Source organism: Zingiber officinale, chromosome 9A (assembly GCF_018446385.1).
Source record: "Zingiber officinale cultivar Zhangliang chromosome 9A, Zo_v1.1, whole genome shotgun sequence".
NCBI classification, from domain to species: Eukaryota; Viridiplantae; Streptophyta; class Magnoliopsida; order Zingiberales; family Zingiberaceae; genus Zingiber; species Zingiber officinale.
In genome coordinates, this window is record NC_056002.1 from 53,435,429 (window position 1) to 53,457,751 (window position 22,323).

The 22,323-nt window shown below is 39.9% G+C and overlaps 1 protein-coding gene and 1 pseudogene across 1 annotated transcript; both read right to left on the reverse strand.

Annotated features, from left to right (window-relative positions):
* Window positions 1-1,404: 1,404 nt before the first annotated feature.
* LOC122021179 (ras-related protein RABB1c) lies at window positions 1,405-5,629 on the reverse strand. Its single transcript, XM_042579258.1, has 6 exons — window positions 5,368-5,629; window positions 4,690-4,829; window positions 3,395-3,477; window positions 3,109-3,313; window positions 2,943-3,011; window positions 1,405-1,669 (listed from the first exon to the last, which is right to left on the reverse strand). Exons 1-6 carry the CDS (start codon window positions 5,411-5,413, stop codon window positions 1,577-1,579), a joined length of 636 nt encoding a protein of 211 aa, XP_042435192.1. The 5' UTR covers window positions 5,414-5,629; the 3' UTR covers window positions 1,405-1,576.
* Window positions 5,630-6,322: 693 nt separating this feature from the next.
* On the reverse strand, window positions 6,323-9,228 carry LOC122021215 (annotated as a pseudogene).
* Between the last annotated feature and the right edge of the window lie 13,095 nt (window positions 9,229-22,323).

Genomic DNA, 22,323 nt, shown 5'->3' on the forward strand with positions numbered 1-22,323 from the left:
GGAACTGGAGACACTGTAGACGCTTAGATATGGACAGCATATCTAGTTTGGTTTGAACCGATATATTCATTGGCCAGATTTTGTCAATCAGGACCCGATCGGAGGGTGTAAAGTATTTTGACAGAAAATCAAAAAAGTTTTTTTTTTTTATCCATGCAAATCTCTTTTTTAATTTATCAAAACAACGTATATTAGAGTAGTTTAAATCAAAATAACTTTGGTTAAAGTTATACTATCTCAGAGTATAAAGATACTATCGTTATTTAGAGGAAAATTCTAATAATAATTGATGCAACACGTGATTTTATATTTTGATAATTCGAACTACCTTTATAAAGTTATAATTTTTTTAATAAAATCTTAAATATTCTAATAAAAAATTGTCTTTTTTTTTTAAAAAAATATTAAATGTATATATTCTAAAAAAAATCCTAATTAAGTATAAAAATTAACAATTTAGAAAACTTTCAATAAATCAAAATTATTCTTCTAAAAACTTGACTCAATCAAATGGTTGATTGAAAGATAAAGTAGTAGTCAAGCTGAAGTGCCTTTTTAATTAAGACAAATGAATTTATTTGAGTCCGGATTTTCTGGACCGCTTTTTATAATCCAGGAGATAATCCCTAGACATGTATTAGTGGGGATGAATGATCCTCACTTATTTTATAAGTAGGGATCATGCATTCCATCAATAGATGCTTAGCGACCATCTCTTAGATCGCAAAAAATGATCCAAAAGATCTGCCCTCGATTTATTTTTTCAGTCGTTTTCTTAGTCAAGTGAAAAGATTGAGTAATTATGAAGTGGAGACGTTTTAAGTTGAATTTGACAGATGTTGATTTATTTCTCCAGTTATTACTTTTGATACTAATATGATTCGCTTTAGTAATTTTGATCAAAATTATTGCAAGGTGGTATAGATATGGAAAACTAGGCGGCAACATTGTGTTCCTATGCCATTGTACATATGGACAACATTGTGATCCTACTGTCCAAATCTATGCAGCTTAAATAGCAATGACTCTAAGCTCCGACTAATAGAAGAGAAATCAAATGCTAAGAAACACCACACCAGTGAAGCACACATGAAGATACATAAATTAAAATTTAAAAAAGAATTCAAATACTAGAAAAATTCAAATCCAAGCAACTTATGCACACTAGAAAAGGAAATCAGGTCTAGAAAATTATGAAGCGAAAGCGGCTAAAAAGCCGAATCTGAGAGGGGCAACATTGTGTTCCTACTCGCCAAGAATTTTTGTAAGTCGAAAGGAAAAGGTGAGAGTCACATGGACAACATTGTGTTCCTACTGGCCAAACCTATGCAGCTTAAATCTCCAAATACTAGAAAAGAAATCAAATGCCAGGAAACAACCACACCAGTGAAGCACACAGGAAGATACATAAATATATATTTTTTAAAAAAGAATCCAAATATTAGAACAATTCAAATCCATGCAACTTATGCACACAAGAAAAAGGGAACAAGGTCTAGAGATTATTGCTGAGATAAGGGATAGTTTTAACATACAAGATATCCCATCCCTGTTCAGGATGGATGAGAAGGGAACCTCAGCTGCAGCAACCACCAGCTTGAGAAGATGAGACATCCCTCCCACCTGATGGACCAGGAACCCCTCCGTATCCAACTTTGATTCCATATGACTGCAACAACAAACAATTTAGGATACATCATATTTATCGCAAGAGACAGATTGAATACCAAAAGATGTTGAAGCAAAGCTAATAAAAAATTGTTATAGGAATTCCTTTTCAGGGTTCTAGCTCCAATTTTTTATGGTTAAAGATTGAAATATTTCAGTGAATCTAATACGAATTCCATGGTTCTTTAGTCTGAAACAAGATGTTGAAGCATAGCTAACAAAACTTGAACTTAGACAAAGGCCCCTTATTATACTTTTTGACTTTGTCACACCCTAATATATTTTTCATCCTGAAAATACCCCTATTATAACACTATTGTAGTAGCTATGATGTAATTGCTACCAAGTGTTCAAGAAAATCGGCTGGTTATATTTTCTTTTTAATTCAACTCGATCGAAATCATTACACATGTAACACTTTTACATTAAAATACTCTTTACTAACATGGTCAAAATTGCCCAAACTGATTAAAATCACTTCAAATTTATTGTAACGGCTGTCTAATTGCTACAAGTTGTAGTAGCTAGGACGTTGCTATAATTGTAACAGCTATTGTCCACAACTGCTACAACAGTATTGATCCAATTTTGACTAAGTTGAAAGTAATTTTAGCTAAATTGATAAAGAATTTTGATATAAAGTAATTTTGATTAAGTTGAGCCGGTTTGCTTAAATACATTGTACCAGAAATATTGTAGGTACTATATGTTGTAGCAGCCACAGCATAACTGCTACAACAATGCTGGAATCAGAGTATTTTTGGGATAAGCATATGCTAGGGCAATATTTTGATATTTTTTCGAAAAGAAACACCCTTTTGACAAGTAGGATAATAAGGGGATCCTTTTTTTTTTCCTAAAAAATTTTGAATTCTATCGTTTAATAAAAAACAATAAACTAAGTGGATATGGGAAGGATGTTGGATGTCACTAGGTTGTATACTTTATTGAATGAGCAGAATACAGAATATGTAGGTAGAGCAGTTATATTTCTAAAGCTATGTTCGAAATGGCTAAATAACATTTATCATGTATGCATAAGTACCAACAAACCGCACACGATGTCATGTGAGATATGTTAAATAGAATTCCATTGCTTCAGTTTTTCAGACATCTCAACAGATGCAAAATCAAACAATTTGAAATTTTGGGCCATGAAAGAGGATAAAATAACACCACCAATGTGAATAAGTATTTTCTCAAAAAAAAAAAAGGGTGAAGAGCTTTGTGTGGCTTCAATTTTCTATGCTAGTGGTAGTATGTTCACATCTTACCTCATTTGAAACATCGAAGACACCATCCTGAATTTTCTTGTATATCGTTGCAGCAGTTTTAATAAAAGCCTAAGATGCAAGGAATTTCATAGAGTGAATTTGTATCCAAAAGTTAGTAGAAGAAAGGGTAAGATGATTTGAAGGAAAATTAAAAATGCTGTTTCACCTCCTCAACATTCTGTGCTGTTTTGGCAGATGCCTCCATGAAGATTAAACCGTGCTCCTTGGCAAACTGTTCACCTTCCTCGGTGCTCACAGCTCTTCTGTGAGCCAAATCACACTTATTGCCAATCAGCATAATCGTCATATTAGCATTGGCATGTTGCCTTGCATCTTCTAACCAGCTAGCAAGATGATTGAATGTCTCCCTCCTGACAATTAGTAGAAAGGTACAAAACATAAGCACCTAAAATGTCCTTTAAATCAAAAGATAATGCACCTCGAATTGATACCTGGTGATATCATATACAAGCAGGGCACCTGCAGCACCCCTATAATAAGATCTTGTAATTGATCTAAAAGATTCTTGACCAGCCTGCAATGTTTGAAAAATTAACCAAAGTAAATCGGCAAATACAACTCAACAGAAAATATAACTGTGTATGTCATGCAAATGAATAAATAAATATCACCAGTGTAGTTAGATCTACGACTGACAGTAGTAGCATTTTTAAGTTAAATATGAAAATGTTAAGACCCCTAGATAAGTTATATGGTGTATGTTCCTACTGCCACAAGGAAGCACATAAAAGAGGTAGAAGCAGGACAATTCAAAGAGGCACATACAGGGAAAATAAACAGGTAGTAAATAAACCTAATTTCAAATTTTCAGTGTATGGGAGTGCCAAAGAGTACTATCATATTTATTCCAACTTGCCTTCTTTTTGCATTGTCAAGTCACTTCACTATTGCTGCTTCAAGTGGCACCAGATTAGCTCTCTTCATCAGCTGAAGATTTCCTAATAGGTTTTCATCCAGCAAGCCAGTGGGCATGCCTTCCAACAGGCTAAACTATGGTTTATTTTGTCATTTATGATGTAACATGCGCCAGCATAGACAAACAAGCAATTTAACATCTATTCTTGTAAAGATTTAGTCACTGGAAGTAGATACTAAGTGATTTATTAATTGAAATAAAAACAGAATCATCCAGGAGAAAAAACAACAGACCACAAAAATAGACATTCTTCCGAAAAAGTAAATATCGTATGGAACTTGACTGACTGACAAATAAAATAAAAGTCAAAGTTATTAGGAAAGGGATCACTAAACACCCTCCCTCATGTGTAGCTGATAAGAAGAGGCTGGCCCAAGCTTGCTACATAAACAGAATCAACTTGACTATATATATTAATGGCATTGGTAGGATTCAACCACAGGATCTCATGCTCTGATACTAGGATAAGACTGAGATAGGCTCACCAATTATCCAAAAAGCCTGAGCCGTTAAGAAAGAGACCAATCTAGATATTTACATGTATAATGTTTGTAAAATATCAGGCGCTGATGGTGGGGTTCAAGGCTCGTCAGCTCGTCATTAAGTTTTGCAAGGATTCAAGGAACATAGTTGCACTTGCATCTTAGAGATTCTTACAACAAAATCACTGAAGGCAGATACAAATATCAAGCAAAATGTGTGAAATGTTCAAAAAAGAAGAGAAGACATATTTTCCTTTTCAAGCATTTATATAGATATATCTGCATAGATGATAATGAGAAATAAATACAGGGAGAAGTAGAAACCAACTGTGTCCCATATCTGCAACTTAATGGGCTTGTTGTCTATATTGATCATTCTAGCCCCAAATTCCACACCAATTGTCAGATCATGCACTGGTTGGAAGCGCTTGTCAGTGAACTGCAAAAGAAGGCATGATTTCCCCACTCCTGTAAAGAGAAAAACCAGTAAAAACAACCTTCTTTCGGAGTTATATTCAACACTAGTATGGTTATCTTTCACAGTATCCACATACAACTAGACAGTGGAAAAAAAACAATTATTTTAGAAGTTAGTCAATCCGAAGAAGAAAAAGACAACCTAACAAAGATCAAAGTCACCTCAAGTAAATTGTACTCAGAAAGAAAAAGACTAACATGATGGATCTATAAGAGGATTTTCAATGCTGAAAACGCAAGAATGCATGAAAGACACACCAAAAAAAAAAAAAGAAAAAAAAGAATTGACTAATAGAACATAGCAGAACGGAAAATTGCAAGCCAATCACTAGATCCGAATAAAAATCCGTAAACAGAGCGCAATTCCTTTCCAGCAATGAAGAGACATGCTTCAGATGAGCACAATTGTGGTCGCAGACAACGGGAAGTCGAAGAACGAGAATCAAAACACCAAACAAATCCATAGCACGAACGGATCTTACCACGGTGACAAATTTGCAAACACTAGGGAGGAGCGGGAAGAAATTACCTGTGTCACCGATGATGATGTACTTGAAGAGGTAAGCGTACGACATCCTCCCTCCGATCCTCAACCACCCAGCTACGAGATCGAGATCGAGATCGAGGAAGAAAGGAACTCAGAAAGCAACTCGAATAGATCGGAAACGGAGGAGGAGACGGCGGCCGCAGTGGCTTTGGGTGCTTCCTCGGCGATCGCAAGAGAGAAAGCGGCGGAGGAGACGCTTCGCGTTCGCGTGGCTTCCGAAGTAATGAATCCGCGAAACCGCTTCGTGCACGCTGGCATTTAAGGTACCCTGAGGACTTTTCTCATGGGTTAAAGTGGAGCCCACGTTCGGAGCCTTTAACATACAGGGTATAATTTGGGTGACCGAAAGTTTCTGCGCAAGCAACTCCGCTCGAGTCAGCTGTGAATAATATATATATATATATATATATATATATATATATATATATATATATATATATATATATATATATATATATATATAAAATTCACTAATTGATCAAATAGATTTATAAAATATATAAAAAAAATATTTTTTTTAATAATCGACTGTTCAAATTGTTTGACGTATATTATCTATATCGCTGTGAAAATATTTTTAATATTATATAAAAATATATTATCTATAGCTTCAATTGTTTGACATATCGATTTTAATTATAAATCTATTCACCTAATATTCACAATATAACAGTTATAATTTTATAATTATTACAATATAGATTTATTTTATTTAATAATATTCATATTGTAACATATATGAAACTGTAGATTTTATAATTATAATAATAACTATGAAATCATAATTGTTATAACGCGAATTTATCATGTTCATATAACTCATCGATCGGTTTATGGAGATAATAATATTGAATAGTATATTCGAGATCAGCTGTGACATTTTGTAAAGGAGACTACTAGGATGGAACACTTTTGATTAAAAGAAATGAAAGAGAAATGCTCATATGATAGTTTTTGCTCATTTTACTTGCTCAAATCAAAATATACATCTGTTTTTTTTTTATACAAGGAATCTATACAGTTCATCATAGTAAATTTCTATACAGCATTTTCAGCAACCCCTTTTGTACACAATACAATGAGATCCAAATAAAAAGAATCACTCACGCATACTAATCACACCATTGAGAACCATTTTGGCTTCACTCACCAAAGGTTTCAGCAATTCACAGACCCTTCCAGACAGCAAGAAGCTCCTGAAACAGTTCCGCAATCAGTTCTCTGTCAGCGCTCTGCATAAATTCATTGAAATCTTTGAGGATCTCATAGATTTTGCCGAAATTCACCAGGTATCGGATGCAGCTGCTCTTTAGCTTGGGCAATTGGTGGAGATGGGCAACTTGGAACCTCTCAAGGACATTCCCAGTATCAATGTCTTCTACCAGGCTCTCGTGGCACGCCTCCTTTAGATCAGAGATATCATACTTGTTGGCAGCTTGGAGGAGCGCAATGCGGTGGATCATGAACTCTTCAGCCTGGATGTTGCCGTAGATGTAGTTGAGGAATGCTTGGCAAGCATCAAAGGACATGTCAGAGATGTTGATAGTGGAAAGTTCTTTCTCCCTGAGGTCGTGATAGAACATGCTGCGGAAAACGGGGGATCTTGTGGCGAGGATAGCTCTGTGTGCACCTATGCTACCGTCAGCGACATTGATTGTGATATCAGTGTGGATGCCCTGCATTAGCATCCTTCCGAGTGAGTTGAGGGCAACAGCTTCAGTGTGCTTCGCAACCTGGTAGCTGGTCCAGATGGAGGCAGGCTCACCACCCTGAACCACACAAAACACAATGAAGAAATGGCAAATGGCTCACCAAACAGTAGAATTAAGTAGCAGTTCAAGCAACTAGGCAAAAGGGAAAGAAATATAGCTTCCCAGATTAAGTTATCGAGAGAAACGATTTGATGACATGCTCCTTAAACCCAAGATGAAACCAAAAAGAGAAATCTCCTTGTTAACAGGGATGGCAATTCGTTCATTTCCGGGTCTAAACACTTGCCTTCCTGTCAGTTTCTTTCCCTCATTCCAAATGACAAGATGTTGAAAACAATCAAAGTATGAAGAAGTTCATATCAGAAAGGAAATGAGGAACAATAACACTCAAAACAAGTTAGTTAGTATGTCACCATTAGACTATGATCTACATTGAAACATTTGTGTAATGCGAAAGCTCAATTGACACTAGGGTTGTAAATGAATCGAACGTTCATGAACAAATTTAGTGTTTGGCTTGATAAGAGTTTGTTTAAGTTCGTTCAATACACACAAGATCAATTAAATGAATAAGTTTGAACACATGTGTGTTCAGCTCGTTAATATTCGTGAATAATATTCGTGCACAATCCTTATGAACAAAGTTTATGAACAATGTTCATGAATAAAATTCTTATTAACATGCTAAATAAATAAAAAAAACTTTCAAAATAAACAAACAAACTTGTATTATCAAGCTCAATAACCAACTAAACAAGCTTAAAATGCAAAAGTTTCAAACAATCAAATAAGCTTGAATTGAGAGCTCGATAACATCTAAACGAACTAACCTCAAGCTCATAAAAAAGAAACCAAGCCAAGCTTAAACATTCATTTCAACAGCTTGGCTCATTTTAAGCTCGGCTTGGTTAGGTAAGTTTGAACATCACAAAGTTTTACTCGGCTTGACTCGTTTACAACCCTAGTTGAAACAACATACTTTGATTCACCACCTACTTCTATAGTTCTACACATAAAGCTTAGGATCTATTTTCCTCCCCACATAAACCAGTAGCACACACAAAGGAGGAAAAAATGAAGCAAAGAGTGCAAGTGCATGTGCTTCTTGATGAAAGTACGTATCAAAAAGGAAATGAGGAACAATAACACTCAGAACAATTTAGTTAGTTAGTATGTCACCATTAGACTACGATCTAGGTTTAAACATTTGTGTAATGTGAAAGCTCAGAGTTTAAACGGCCTACTTTGATTCACCACCTACTTCTATAGTTATACGCGTAAAGGTTCGGATCAAACAACTATTTTCCTCCCCACATAAACAAGTAGCACACACAAAGGAGGAAGAAATGCTTACTGATGGAGGGATGATCTTTAGATCAAGGAACTCAATGTCGATGATGAATCTACCTGTAAACAAGGTGTCAACGGCCCATATACAGTCGTCACTGGTCTTTAGAAGCTTATCAGAAATCCCTGCACATAGATCAGGGTTTTAATACAAATTAAAGATTGAAGGTCTATCTATTCATCCAGACCATGGACCAGGGTGTCATGTTTGCAATTCAGATAGGGAAACAATTTTGATGGTTAATGAAGCAATAGGTGGTTTCTCCCTTGTCAAGCTTGAACCCTCAGGATATAGCTTTACAAAAAGTTGCTTGTGCTTCGCAACTACAAGGTACCTGTACAACAAAGTCAAACAGAAGAAGAAGAGAAATTCCAATTCCAAACTAGATCTAAGGAAGCATCTATTCAACATATACAAATATTAAGCAGAGAACTCAAACCGCAAAGCTGTAGAAACCACAAGGAACCCCTAAATGGTCTTAGCTGATCGCGCAGCAATAACAAAATTGTAGATCGGATCGAAAACTAGGGGTTTAGGGGAAGGATAAGGGTTTTGGTACCAGTTCCAGAGGCCTATCTTGAAGGGATCGGACTTGCGATAGGAGAAAGGGAAGAGGGAGTCGATCCTCCACTGGGCGAGCCGCGGCGTTGTTTCCACCCGGTTGCTCATCCTCGCCGACGCCGCCGAGATGGCTGCGGTGACCTCATTGATGCAATCAATGATCGCCAGCAGCTCCGCCGCCTTCCCCAGCTTCACCTGTTGCTCTCCCACAATCCACTCTCCTCAATCAACGGCACAGAAGTAGGCGAACGAGGGCAAGGAAACCGCGAACCCGTTGAGTAGTCCAGCACGCAAAGCTCACAAGCAATCGCTTCTACGCCATAGATCAAGATGGAGTGGGGAGAGAGAGGGAGCACAGGCACTTCTTTTATTGGCCTCCGCCATTGCCAAAGTCTGAAGCTTCAATATTTATATACAAAATTGTAGATGATTGCTAAATTGTCAATTTTATTAATCATAAGAGATTTTATTTTTACTAATTATTTTATTTTATTTCTAATTATGAATTTTATGACAAATAGATTTTATAAAATATGAGAAATATATAAATTTATGATAAATTTATAAACTAGTAATATAATTATTAAATGTAGGAGCAATTTTTTTTAAAAATTTTAATTTTATTTTTTATGGAAGCAAAATGACAAATCAAATCTCATTTGGAGGATCATTAATGAACTAATTACTCATTATAAAAATAATTAATATGGGACCCATTGTGGCCTCCCCATCTACTTAGAATTTAATTATAAAAATATTTTTTTATTACTAAGTTTTTTACTTAACCACTAAACCTCAGTCTTGCACACTCAAAGTCTACATAAGGGTATAAATAAATCAAGCCGCTCATGAACTATTCGAAACTCGATTCGATAAAAGTTCGTTTAAACTTGTTTAATAAACCTCATTAAGATAAATAAACCAAACTCAAGCTTCACAATATTCGACTTGTTAGTTCGTGAACATGTTCGTTAAACTCATGAATCAACTTTTAAATATAAAAATAATAATTTTGATATTGAATTTATAGATTTTACACTATACTTATGAAACATATAGATAAATATATTAAATTTAGTTATTAAAATAAAATTATAAATTTTAATAAGAATATTATAATTTTCTTTAAATATATAATTTAGTTTTTAATGAATATTTAAATTTATAATTTATATTTATTAAGCTCATTTATGTCCGATAAAAGCTCGAATGAGCTCGTGAACCATGAATATATTCGTTAAATAAAGATCGAGCTCGACTCGATTATAAATGAGCCAAATTTAAATATTTAAGAATTCGACTTAGCTTGACTCAATTACACCCCTACGTCTACCCATCCCTTCCTCTTTGTACTAAGTACAAGTCCTTCAATCTTAATTTTTGGATTTATCCCTGAAGGTAATAGGATTATAGGATGTATATTTGAAATTAAGAAATAGATGAATTATGAGTAAGAATAGCCCAGCTCCTGAGTAATGTGGTAAAAAGGATGATTCATTTGCCCCTAGTGTCTTTGTCTCAATCCCTGGACTAACACAAAGGAGATAAATCATGAGTGACTACTAGTCATTAGTGCAGTGGCTAAGATATGGGGGAAGACATACCAAGCTTAAGCTCCAAAGTAATGATGCAATAGCAAAGTGACTTTTTAGCTTTTCAAGGATCAAATGTCAGTTTCAATAAATTAATTGATGAATTTTTTTTAATGGTTGGGTGACCTGACAATACTGAGCTAATGGGCCTCCTACTACCAGTGTTTCTTGATTTACCTTGGTAATTGATGAAAAACTTTCATAGAGCTAAACCAGTCACCCTAGGATTAGTCGATCTAATCTAAATATACCTAGTGACAATAAAAAAAGTAAGAATAATAATAAAAAAAAAATTGATCTCTGACTCTGTTTGGAAGAGGGTGAGAGAAGGAGAAAGAAGGATAAATAAAGGGAAGAAGAATTTTGACCATTGTTTATGATATAGTGAATTAAGGAGGGGAAGGGGAGAGATAGTAACTATACCCTTGTATGCTCATGAATCAGTACAATTTCTTACCCCCCCACCCCTTCGATTTGGGTTGTAAGAAAGGGGGAGAGGAACTCAAAAATATTTTATTCTAATTTTATTCCTATTTAGGTATCTTGTCTTTGTGTTGTCGCTCCTTACGCAACGTGCATTGTCACCACCCAGCTATTAGTATTAGCCCAAGAGCTAATTATAACATGATTAAACTTATTGAGTTAATAGTTTATTGGGTTAATGGTTAATCTAATATACTAAATCTAACCTATTAAGAAAATGATGTAGATTAATAGAGATTAATTGGTATCATTATTCAAAGAAGACTAAAAGGCAAAGACTCTTGGTATTCCTTGAAAAATATAAAAAGTCTTTTGAGCTCATTTTTCATAAGAGACTCTTGATCTTCAAGTCCTCTTTCTTCTTCTTCCTATTTGGCCGAACCCTCTAAGTGGCTAATACCACAAAGTTGGTTCTCAAAATCGTGAGTTCATGAGACGGACAGAATGTGTTCATGTAGATGTCATAGAAGCGTGATCACTTGATCGCAATGAGATCCATCGAGGACAAAGTTGCTGTCGGGAGTTCATGTTTACACAACAAAGGTATAACTCTTATCACAACTAGTATACAGTTTCCTTCATATGATCTTCTGGAATGGATCTTGTTATTTATTCCTTTGTACTTGTGTTGTTTTACACTCAAGATCCTTACAGCGGTATCAGAGCCACTTGCGAAGACCTATACTAAGTTGTAGTAATGTTTCAATATGTGATATAGAAATTGCATGAGGCTTTGATTATGCTTTCCATCATGTTATGAGTATTTGTTTTGTGTTAAATGAACTAAAGGATATAGCATTTTCATACGTGTTATGTGTTAGGATCGACGATCGCGGCTAGAGAGGGGGGGGGTGTGAATAGCCGCCCCAAATTCTTCGCGTTTCTTCCTACGATTAGGGTTAGCACAGCGGAAATGAAACCGTAGAAACGAAAAGGAAGAAGACAAACCTCAAACTCGATGGATGTAATGAGGTTCGGAGGTGATACTCCTATTCCTCGGCGTGTCCGTAAGGTGGATGAGCCCTATCAATCCGTCGGTGGATGAGTCCCCGGAGAATCGGCTAATAAATACTCCTTGTGGGTGGAGAAACCTCGCCACAATAGCTTGCAACAGCAATATGGAAATACAAAGAAGAGCAAGAACAAAATACACAATGAATGTACAAGTACTCGCTTGCCTTCTCGTCAACTGAAGTCCCGGATGAAGCACCAACTTCACGGACGAATGCCAACAAGCAACTCAGTCGAAGAAGATCACACGAAGCTTCGGAGCTCAGCAAAGCTCAAGAGCACAGCTCAGTTCAGAGGAGGAAGAAGAAGGAAGAAGTAGCACCTCTGTAGAAGCCCTCAGCCTCTTTTATACCTGCATCCACCTGCGAAGAAGAAGCCAGAAGACAGCAGAAGACAGAAGACCATTGTGAGCCAACGGATAGTTCTGGACCGATCAGGCTGAAACTTGATCGGTCCAGGGCACCTCTGATCGGTCCTGGGACCGATCAGGCCCCAGTCTGATCGGTCCCCGGACCGATCCCACCTCTCTGTAAGAGAGGTGGCTGCGTCTCTGATCGATCGTGGAGACCGATCAGACTCCCTGCTGATCGGTCCCCAGACTGATCAGTTCACTCACAGAAAGTTGGCTCAACTCCTCTGATCGGTCTCCAGACCGATCAGATGACTTACAGAACCCTTCTGTTTGTTATCTGATCGGTCACCAGACCGATCAGATACTCAGGCGTATCGCTGGATTGGTCACCAGACCGATCCAGGTTTAGAGCTCCAGCCTTAAACCCTAAATGGTCCTGAGAACGAGCTACCGAGCCCTCTCTTGACCTAGTCCGGAGAACGAGCTACCGAGCCCTCTCCGACTTCGTCCGATCCAGAGAACAAGCTACCGAGCCCTCTTCGACTTCGTCCGGTCCAGAGAAGGAGCTACCGAGCCCTCTCTGACCACAGTCCGGAGAATGAGCTACCGAGCCCTCTCCGACTTTCCGTGCCAAGTCTCCAACTTGGTCTTCTCTGTGCCAAGTCTCCATACTTGGACTTTTCCCGTGCCAAGCTCCCTGCTTGGACTTTTCACCAGATGTCTGGTCAACCTTGACCCCATCTGGATTTCCCTTGCCTGGCTTCACTTACCAGGACTTCCAAACTGCCTAGCTTCACTCACTAGGTCTTTCCCCTGCCTGGCTTCACTCACCAGGTCTTTCCCAAGCGCCTAGCTTCACTCACCAGGACTTTCTCCAACTGCCTGGCTTCACTCACCAGGACTTTCACTTTCACCTAGCTTCACTCACTAGGATTTTCACCTGGCTTCACTCACCAGGATTTCCCGACTGCCTGGCTTCACTCACCAGGACTTTCCGAACTGCCTGACTTCACTCACCAGGACTTTCACTTTCACCTAGCTTCACTCACTAGGATTTTCACCTGGCTTCACTCACCAGGATTTCCCGACTGCCTGGCTTCACTCACCAGGACTTTCACTTTCACCTAGCTTCACTCACTAGGATTTTCACCTGGCTTCACTCACCAGGATTTCCCGACTGCCTGGCTTCACTCACCAGGACTTTCCGAACTGCCTAACATCCCAATTAGGACTTCCTAGTCAAGTATCCGGTCAACCTTGACCTACTTGACTCTTCTTCATCCAACCTGATCAGACCCTGATCAGTATCTCTCCGCATGGACAACTGCACCTGCATTGCTCATGTCTACATGTCTTTCTGTATTGTCAAGCATCGAAACCATGACCAAGGTTTACGCTTGGTCAACTAGGTCAACCTTGACCTACTGGAAATTGCACCAGCAATCTCCCCCTTTTTGATGTTTGACAATACCTTTAAGTTAGGCTAATCCAATAACCTCAACTTTCTTCATGCCACTAGGTAATGAAACATAAGTTACAACATTACATTCTCCTTCTAAGAAGGCAACCTCCTTCTTAGATAATGAAGGTCTAACTTAAACCCTTCATTCTCCCCCTATTGGCACACATCAACAAACTCTCCCCCTGAAGAGTAAGTTATCGTGTTCACAACTTCACTCGTTGTGATCAACAAACTCTCCCACTAACTCCAATGTTCTTCCTTGAACATTCTCTAGACATTCTCCATTCTCCCCCTTTTTGACACACATAAAAAAGAGTGAATCAAGATCAAGAGTTTCTTTCTAATGAAAGTCCCATACCTTTCATTGAAACCCTTAATTTCCCCTTTGATACTAATGTCAATAGTCAATTTAGTGATAATCCCATATCACTCATGACAACTCCCCCTAAAGGTCAACTCCCCTTGACCAATAGGTAAAACTCCCCCTAAAAGTCAACTCCCCCTTGACCATTGCATCAACAATGTCTTGGAGAGTTTCAAACCTTTAGAACTCTAAACTACCAACTTCCATAGCTGAAATTTCAGTCAACAGTCGAAAAATCAGCATTTGGCACGCTCTGATCAGTCACCAGACCGATCAGTCTTAACTGGATCGGTCACCAGACCGATCCACACTCTCCTGGATCGGTCCTAGTTGTTGGTGCAACCTTAGGTCAAGGTTGACCTGGTTGACCCGACTCGAGGTGACTTGACTCGAGTTGTATTTTGATGTTTGACTTGGGAAGATTGTCGGTGCAACCTTAGGTCAAGGTTGACCTAGTTGAGTTGCATGTCGATGTTTGACGAGAAGAGAGTTGTATTCTTGATGTTTGACAAGAATAGGTGTTTGGGAGATTGTAGGTGCAACCTTAGGTCAAGGTTGATCTGGTTGACCTGATTCGCGAAAAGTCCAAGTATGGAGACTTGGCACGGGGAAAGTCCTAACTGAGATGTTAGGCAGTGTGGAAAGTCCTGGTGAGTGAAGCCAGGCAGTGAGAAAGTCCTAACTGGGATGTTAGGCAGTTGGAAAGTCCTGGTGAATGAGAAAGTCCTAACTGGGATGTTAGGCAGTGTGGAAAGTCCTGGTGAGTGAAGTCAGGCAGTGGGAAAGTCCTAACTGGGATGTTAGGCAGTTGGAAAGTCCTGGTGAGTGAAGCCAGGCAGTGAGAAAGTCCTAACTGGGATGTTAGGCAGTGTGAAAACCCTAGTGAGTGAAGCTAGGTGAAAGTCCTGGTGAGTGAAGCCGGGCAAGGGAAAATCCAGATGGATCAAGGATGATCGGACATCTGGTGTTGAGAAGGTCAAGTAGGTCAAGGGAGTGACCGGATACTTGACACGAAGAGAAAAGTCCAAGTGGGTCAAAGGGATTGACCGGACACTTGGTGAGGAGTCTTAGCAGGTCAAGGGAGTGACCGGATGCTAAGCATGATGTACCAATAGGTCAAGGTTGACCGGATATTGGTTTGGAAGGTTTGAGACTTGGTTTGGGCAAAATTGCTCGGATCGATCTGATCGATCGTTGTGTATCGATCGATCGGTGACCGATCGATAACAAATGAAAGCGCATTGGAGCTTCGATCGGGGGGACCGATCGGCATAAGTCGATCGGTCTCCACGACCGATCGAGACGACAGAGAGGTGGGATCGGTCCGTGGACCGATCAGGTATGGCCTGATCGGTCCACGACCGATCAGAAACGAAAGTTGGGCAACTTTACGTGGAGCAATCGATCGGTCTAGGGACCGATCGCCAGGCCTGATCGGTCCCCGCACCGATCGAAGATCTGGACCGATCAGTGGAGCTCGATCGGTCCACGATTCGACCGTTGAGTCACAACGGGTCGCTCCGTCTTCTCCGCTGGCTTCTGTCTTCAATGTGCAGGTTCGCAGGTTATAAAAGGAGATCAAGGCTTTGGTGCTTCTTCTTCCTTCCTCCTTCCTTCTCTTCTACTGAAGATTTGTGGGCTGCGATAAGAGCTCTGTTGAGTTCCTTCCGAAAGCTTCGCGTGAGCTTCCCCGACTGGAACAGCTGCTGCTGTTAGGGTTTTTGAAGCTGCTGCTTCATCCGGACTCCAGTCGACGAGAAAGCAAGTTTGGTAGAGTGCTTGTGTATTCTTATTGTATTTCTTGCTTATTCTTTGTACTTGTACTCCTGTTTGCTGTTGCAAACAAGTGTGGCGAGGTTTCTCCACCTAGAAGGAGTTTTTATTAGCCTGTTTTCCGGGGACTCATCCACCGACGGATTGATTGGGTTCGTCCACCTTACGGACACGCCGAGGAGTAGGAGCATCATCTCCGAACCTCGTACATCGCTGTGTTAAGGTTTGATATCTTCCTTTTGTTTCTAGTTTATTTTTCCGCTGCGCTAACGAATTGTAGGAAGAAACAAGCGATTTGGGGCGGCTATTCACACCCCCCTCTCTAGCCGAGCACGAAGGATCCTAACAAGTGGTATCAGAGTGAGGCCGCTCTTCATCGGATTCACACCCGTGGGAGCACAAGCTAGAGATGGATCAATTTGGAGAAGACATCACCATTCCACCCTTCTACAACGACAACTTCGCATATTGGAAGGTAAGGATGATGTATTTTCTTAGGACTAATATGTGGAACTGGTTTTGTGTACAAGAAGGGTTTACTCCTCCAATGGATAAAGAAGGAGAGCCTCTAGAGAAGAACAAGTGGACGAAGGAACAAGTCCACCAATCCACGATCAACAATGAGGTAACTAAAACAATTGAATTTTCATTACCTACTAATGTTTTGTGTAAGATAGGTAAATACAACAATGCCAAGGAGTTGTGGGATAACTTGGCCAAGTACCATGAGGAGAGCTCCACTTCAAGCCATGAAGAGAAGCCTAGTGAGCCAAGTAGCTCACATCATGGAGGGAGCGAATTGGGAGTTGAGGGCTACTCAACATCCAAGGAAGAAGAGGAGGAGAGTTCCTCTTGTTCAAGTTCGGAGCAAGAAGAGGCATCTACCTTCGGAAGGGATGAAGAAGAAAGCTCATCTACATCCACAACCCTAGGTAACTCAAACACTGTGATTTCAAGCAAATTACACATAATGTGTTTTGAGTGTAGGAAGTTTGGGCACTACAAGAGTAAGTGTCCAAAGAGGGTTAGAAAGATTCCACCGGCGACAAAGATCAAGGAAATCGGAGTCCCAACACGCAAGGGCAAGGAGCACGTGGTGTGCTTCCAATGCAAGCGAAGGGGACATTATCGGAGTCAATGTCCGAGGGGGAGGCAATCTCACAAGGACAAGAGACCGAGCACGTCGATAGGGGGAGCTAAGGTAAACCCTAAGGTAACATTTAATGCACACTCTTGCAATAATAATAAGACTCATGCTAGTAGTTTTATTGCAATTGTCAAGAATGATAAGCATGATAATTCTAGGAACCAATATATGTGCTTAGGTGCCAAAGATGTTAGTCTAGATAAGGATAACACTAGGAAAGCCAACCCTAGGATTAACTCATCTAAGGTTAAGGGAAACCTAGATAGAAATCCCAAATCATCTAGACATATGCCTAGGAATACCTCAAAGAAAAATGAAAAATTAAAAATTGAGGTATTAGAGAAGGAGAATCAAGTCTTGAGGTCAAGACTTGATACTTTGGAAAAGGCTCTTAAGAACTTGGAGAAGTCATCTCTAGGGTTTAAGGGTCAAAAACCAATGTCCAAGAACAAGAAAGATTTGGGTCACAAACCTAAGTCTCAAGTGGTCAAGCCCACTTATCATAATATTCCATTCGATTATGGAACAAAACCTAGGGCTAGGAAGACCAACACCAAGGTCACAAGGGGAGTCACCCCTAGAGTTGATCTTGATGAGTCCCAAATGGCCAAGGCTTTAAAGCCTAAGAGGGTCATTAGGAGGGTTGCTAGGGAAGTTATCCCTAGTGAATATTTAGTGAACCCAATGAGCTCTAATAGGTATTGGGTTCCTAGGAGCATCTTCTCTACCCCATAGATGGGTTAGAGAGTGTCAACTCCGATTAGAAGGGTAGTTAAATCAATTTTGAGGAAATTGACACTCAAGGAGCATTTTCAATGTTTTGAGAACTTTTGAAAATGAAATGAAATTATCATTTACTCCTTTGAAGAGTTAAATGTGCCTAAAGATTGGAAATTTCGTTTTTAATATCAATTGGCACAATTTGGGAAATCTAGAGAACTCTCGAGGAAAAATGAAACATGCCAAGTTTTGAGGATAAATTTGATCTTTAAGTGGCATGAATTAATCTAGAGTTCAAGAAGTGTCAAAATTAGGATTTTGGCATTTTGGGGCAATCTAGGATTAAATTTGAAGTTAGCCAAGTGGTTAAGGATACTTAGATAGGTAATCTAGGTATATTTATTTATGCTAAATCTTGCCATGATTGTTTGCCCTCACATGTCATGACATCATGTTTAGTTTTATTATCATTTGAAATGTCATGATAATGCTTAGGCTAGTTTTTATGTCATGTTTATTTAAGTTTCAAACTTTATGCCATGACATCATGACATTGGCACATGTTTTCATTTATGATACCATTTTATGTCATGTCATCATCTCTTGCATTAATAATCAATTGAATTGATTTAAGGATGAAAAACATATTTTGATATTGAGATCAAATTTGTATTTAGAAAATGCATGAGACCTTAGTTTAAGATACCTAAACCCATATCTCACATCAAAATTGCCATGGATGTGTTTGATACACTTTAGATGTGTGTGAGATATTAGGATCATGAATTAGGATCAAGGTGCATAGTTCTTGTACCTAGATGAGCCTAATTCAAGAAATGGGGGATCATAGGGAAAGCTTATGTACAAGTCATGTACATTTAGACTAAGATTATGGTCCTAAATTAAAAGGTTTAAAATCATTTTGAAATTGATTTGGAAAACCTTGATGAAGCCATCTTAGTGATTGCATTCATCATTGAACATTGTGATACAAAGTTGAGTTAAACTTGAACTATTTCAAAGTTTTTGAACTTTGTATCAAGATTGAAAAATGGAAGTTATTTTCATAGAAAACTATTTTTCCATGATAGTATATGTTATGAGGAATGTATCCTCAAAATTTCACAATTTTTTGAATTTTCTGGAATTTTCTAGGAGTTTCTGAATTTGGAAGAAAATTCTGAAAGCTCTGTCAGAGTCTGGATCAGTCGGGACCGATCCAGAAGTCCTGATCGGTCTGCTGACCGATCTGACGATCCAGAAAGCGAGGATCGATTTGGGAATCGATCCAAGGGATTCCTGATGCGGTCTGGTGACCGATCAGTGACGATCCAGTGCGATCAATGAAGCATGGATCGGTCTGGGGACCGATCCAGGGGGTTTTTGATCGGTCTTAGGACCGATCAGTGCGTGCCCGTTTCTGATTTTCAGCATGTGTCTGAAATTTCAATTTTTGGGAGTTGAGTTTCGGGTTTCTAAAGGTTTGAAACTCTCCAAGACATTGTTGGTGCAATGGTCAAGGGGGAGTTGACCTTCAGGGGGAGTTTTACCTAATTGTCAAGGGGAGTTGACTCTTAGGGGGAGTTTTTACTCCTTAAGACTTTTGAGGATTAGTGATATGAGATTATCACTAAGTTGATTGTTGAGTTTAGTATCAAGGGGGAAATTAAGAGTTTCAATGAAAGGTATGGGACTTTCATTAGGAAGAAACTCTTGACCTTGATACTCTCCTTTTTCTTTTTGATGTGTGTCAAAAAGGGGAGAGTGTTCATTGGAGAATTATTGGAGAACCCAAGTTAGGTTATCGGGTTAACCTAAGCTAGGGGAAGAATGTCAAGGAATGTTCGAGGAAGAACATTGGAATTCTTTTTGATGTGTGTCAAAAAGGGGGAGAATTATTGGAGAACCCAAGTTAGGTTATCGGGTTAACCTAAGGGGAGAATGTCCAGAGAATGTTCAAGGAAAGAACATTGGACATTGGAAGATGGTTGGAAAACCTAAGTTAGGTTATCAGGTTAACCTAACTTGATTATGGGTTTTGTCAAACATCAAAAAGGGGGAGATTGTTGGTGCAACCTTAGGTCAAGGTTGACCTGGTTGACCCGACTCGAGGTGACTTGACTCGAGTTGTATTTTGACGTTTGACTTGGGAAGATTGTCGGTGCAACCTTAGGTCAAGGTTGACATAGTTGAGTTGCATGTCGATGTTTGACGAGAAGAGAGTTGTATTCTTGATGTTTGACAAGAATAGGTGTTTAGGAGATTGTAGGTGCAACCTTAGGTCAAGGTTGATCTGGTTGACCTGATTCGCGAAAAGTCCAAGTATGGAGACTTGGCACGGGGAAAGTCCTAACTGAGATGTTAGGCAGTGTGGAAAGTCCTGGTGAGTGAAGCCAGGCAGTGAGAAAGTCCTAACTGGGATGTTAGGCAGTTGGAAAGTCCTGGTGAGCGAAGCCAGGCAGTGAGAAAGTCCTAACTGGGATGTTAGGCAGTGTGGAAAGTCCTGGTGAGTGAAGCCGGTAAGGGAAAAGTCCAGATGGATCAAGTCGGTGAGTAAAACAGACGGAGAAAGTCCTGGTGAGTGAGGGCAGGTGAAAACCCTAGTGAGTGAAGCTAGGTGAAAGTCCTGGTGAGTGAAGCCGGGCAAGGGAAAATCCAGATGGATCAAGGATGATCGGACATCTGGTGTTGAGAAGGTCAAGTAGGTCAAGGGAGTGACCGGATACTTGACACGAAGAGAAAAGTCCAAGTGGGTCAAAGGGATTGACCGGACACTTGGTGAGGAGTCTTAGCAGGTCAAGGGAGTGACCGGATGCTAAGCATGATGTACCAATAGGTCAAGGTTGACCGGATATTGGTTTGGAAGGTTTGGGACTTGGTTTGGGCAAAAACCAAGCTCTGGATCGGTCTGCAGACCGATCCAGCGATACGTTTGTGTATCTGATCGATCTGGTGACCGATCAGATAACAAACAGAAGGCATGAAGCCTGATCGGTCTGGGGACCGATCAGCATGAAGCCTGATCGGTCTCCACGACCGATCAGAGACGCAGCCGAGAGAGGTGGGATCGGTCTGTGGACCGATCCAGCTGTGGCCTGATCGGTCCACAGACCGATCAGGAAACGAACAGAAAGTTGGGCAACTTTCTGTGGAGCAATCTGATCGGTCTAGGGACCGATCAGCCCAGGGCCTGATCGGTCCCCAGACCGATCAGAAGGGTCCTGGACCGATGAGGGTGGAGCCTGATCGGTCCACGATTCGACCGTTGAGTCACAACGGGCCGCTCCGTCTTCTCCGCTGGCTTCTGTCTTCACTGTGCAGGTTCGCAGGTTATAAAAGGAGATCAAGGCTTTGGTGCTTCTTCTTCCTTCCTCCTTCCTTCTCTTCTGCTGAAGATTTGTGGGCTGCGATAAGAGCTCTGTTGAGTTCCTTCCGAAAGCTTCGCGTGAGCTTCCCAGGGTTTTTGAAGCTGCTGCTTCATCCGGACTCAATCGACGAGAAAGCAAGTTTGGTAGAGTGCTTGTGTATTCTTATTGTATTTCTTGCTTATTCTTTGTACTTGTACTCTTGTTTGCTGTTGCAAACGTTTCTCCACCTAGAAGGAGTTTTTATTAGCCTGTTTTCCGGGGACTCATCCACCGACGGATTGATTTGGGTTCGTCCACCTTACGGACACGCCGAGGAGTAGGAGCATCATCTCCGAACCTCGTACATAGCTGTGTTAAGGTTTGATATTCTTCCTTTTGTTTCTAGTTTATTTTTCCGCTGCGCTAACGAATTGTAGGAAGAAACGAGCGATTTGGGGCGGCTATTCACACCCCCCTCTCTAGCCGAGTACGAAGGATCCTAACAAGTGGTATCAGAGCGAGGCCGCTCTTCATCGGATTCACACCCGTGGGAGCACAAGCTAGAGATGGATCAATTTGGAGAAGACATCACCATTCCACCCTTCTACAACGACAACTTCGCATATTGGAAGGTAAGGATGATGTATTTTCTTAGGACTAATATGTGGAACTGGTTTTGTGTACAAGAAGGGTTTACTCCTCCAATGGATAAAGAAGGAGAGCCTCTAGAGAAGAACAAGTGGACGAAGGAACAAGTCCACCAATCCACGATCAACAATGAGGTAACTAAAACAATTGAATTTTCATTACCTACTAATGTTTTGTGTAAGATAGGTAAATACAACAATGCCAAGGAGTTGTGGGATAACTTGGCCAAGTACCATGAGGAGAGCTCCACTTCAAGCCATGAAGAGAAGCCTAGTGAGCCAAGTAGCTCACATCATGGAGGGAGCGAATTGGGAGTTGAGGGCTACTCAACATCCAAGGAAGAAGAGGAGGAGAGTTCCTCTTGTTCAAGTTCGGAGCAAGAAGAGGCATCTACCTCCGGAAGGGATGAAGAAGAAAG

Coding starts and splice junctions, on each gene's coding strand:
- LOC122021179 (XM_042579258.1), bottom strand. CDS start 5,413: ATGTCGTACGCTTACCTCTTCAAGTACATCATCATCGGTGACACAG. Junction 4,830..5,367: donor CATCATCATCGGTGACACAG/GTAATTTCTTCC, acceptor TTCTCTTTACAG/GAGTGGGGAAATCATGCCTT. Junction 3,478..4,689: donor AGTTGCAGATATGGGACACA/GTTGGTTTCTAC, acceptor CAAACATTGCAG/GCTGGTCAAGAATCTTTTAG.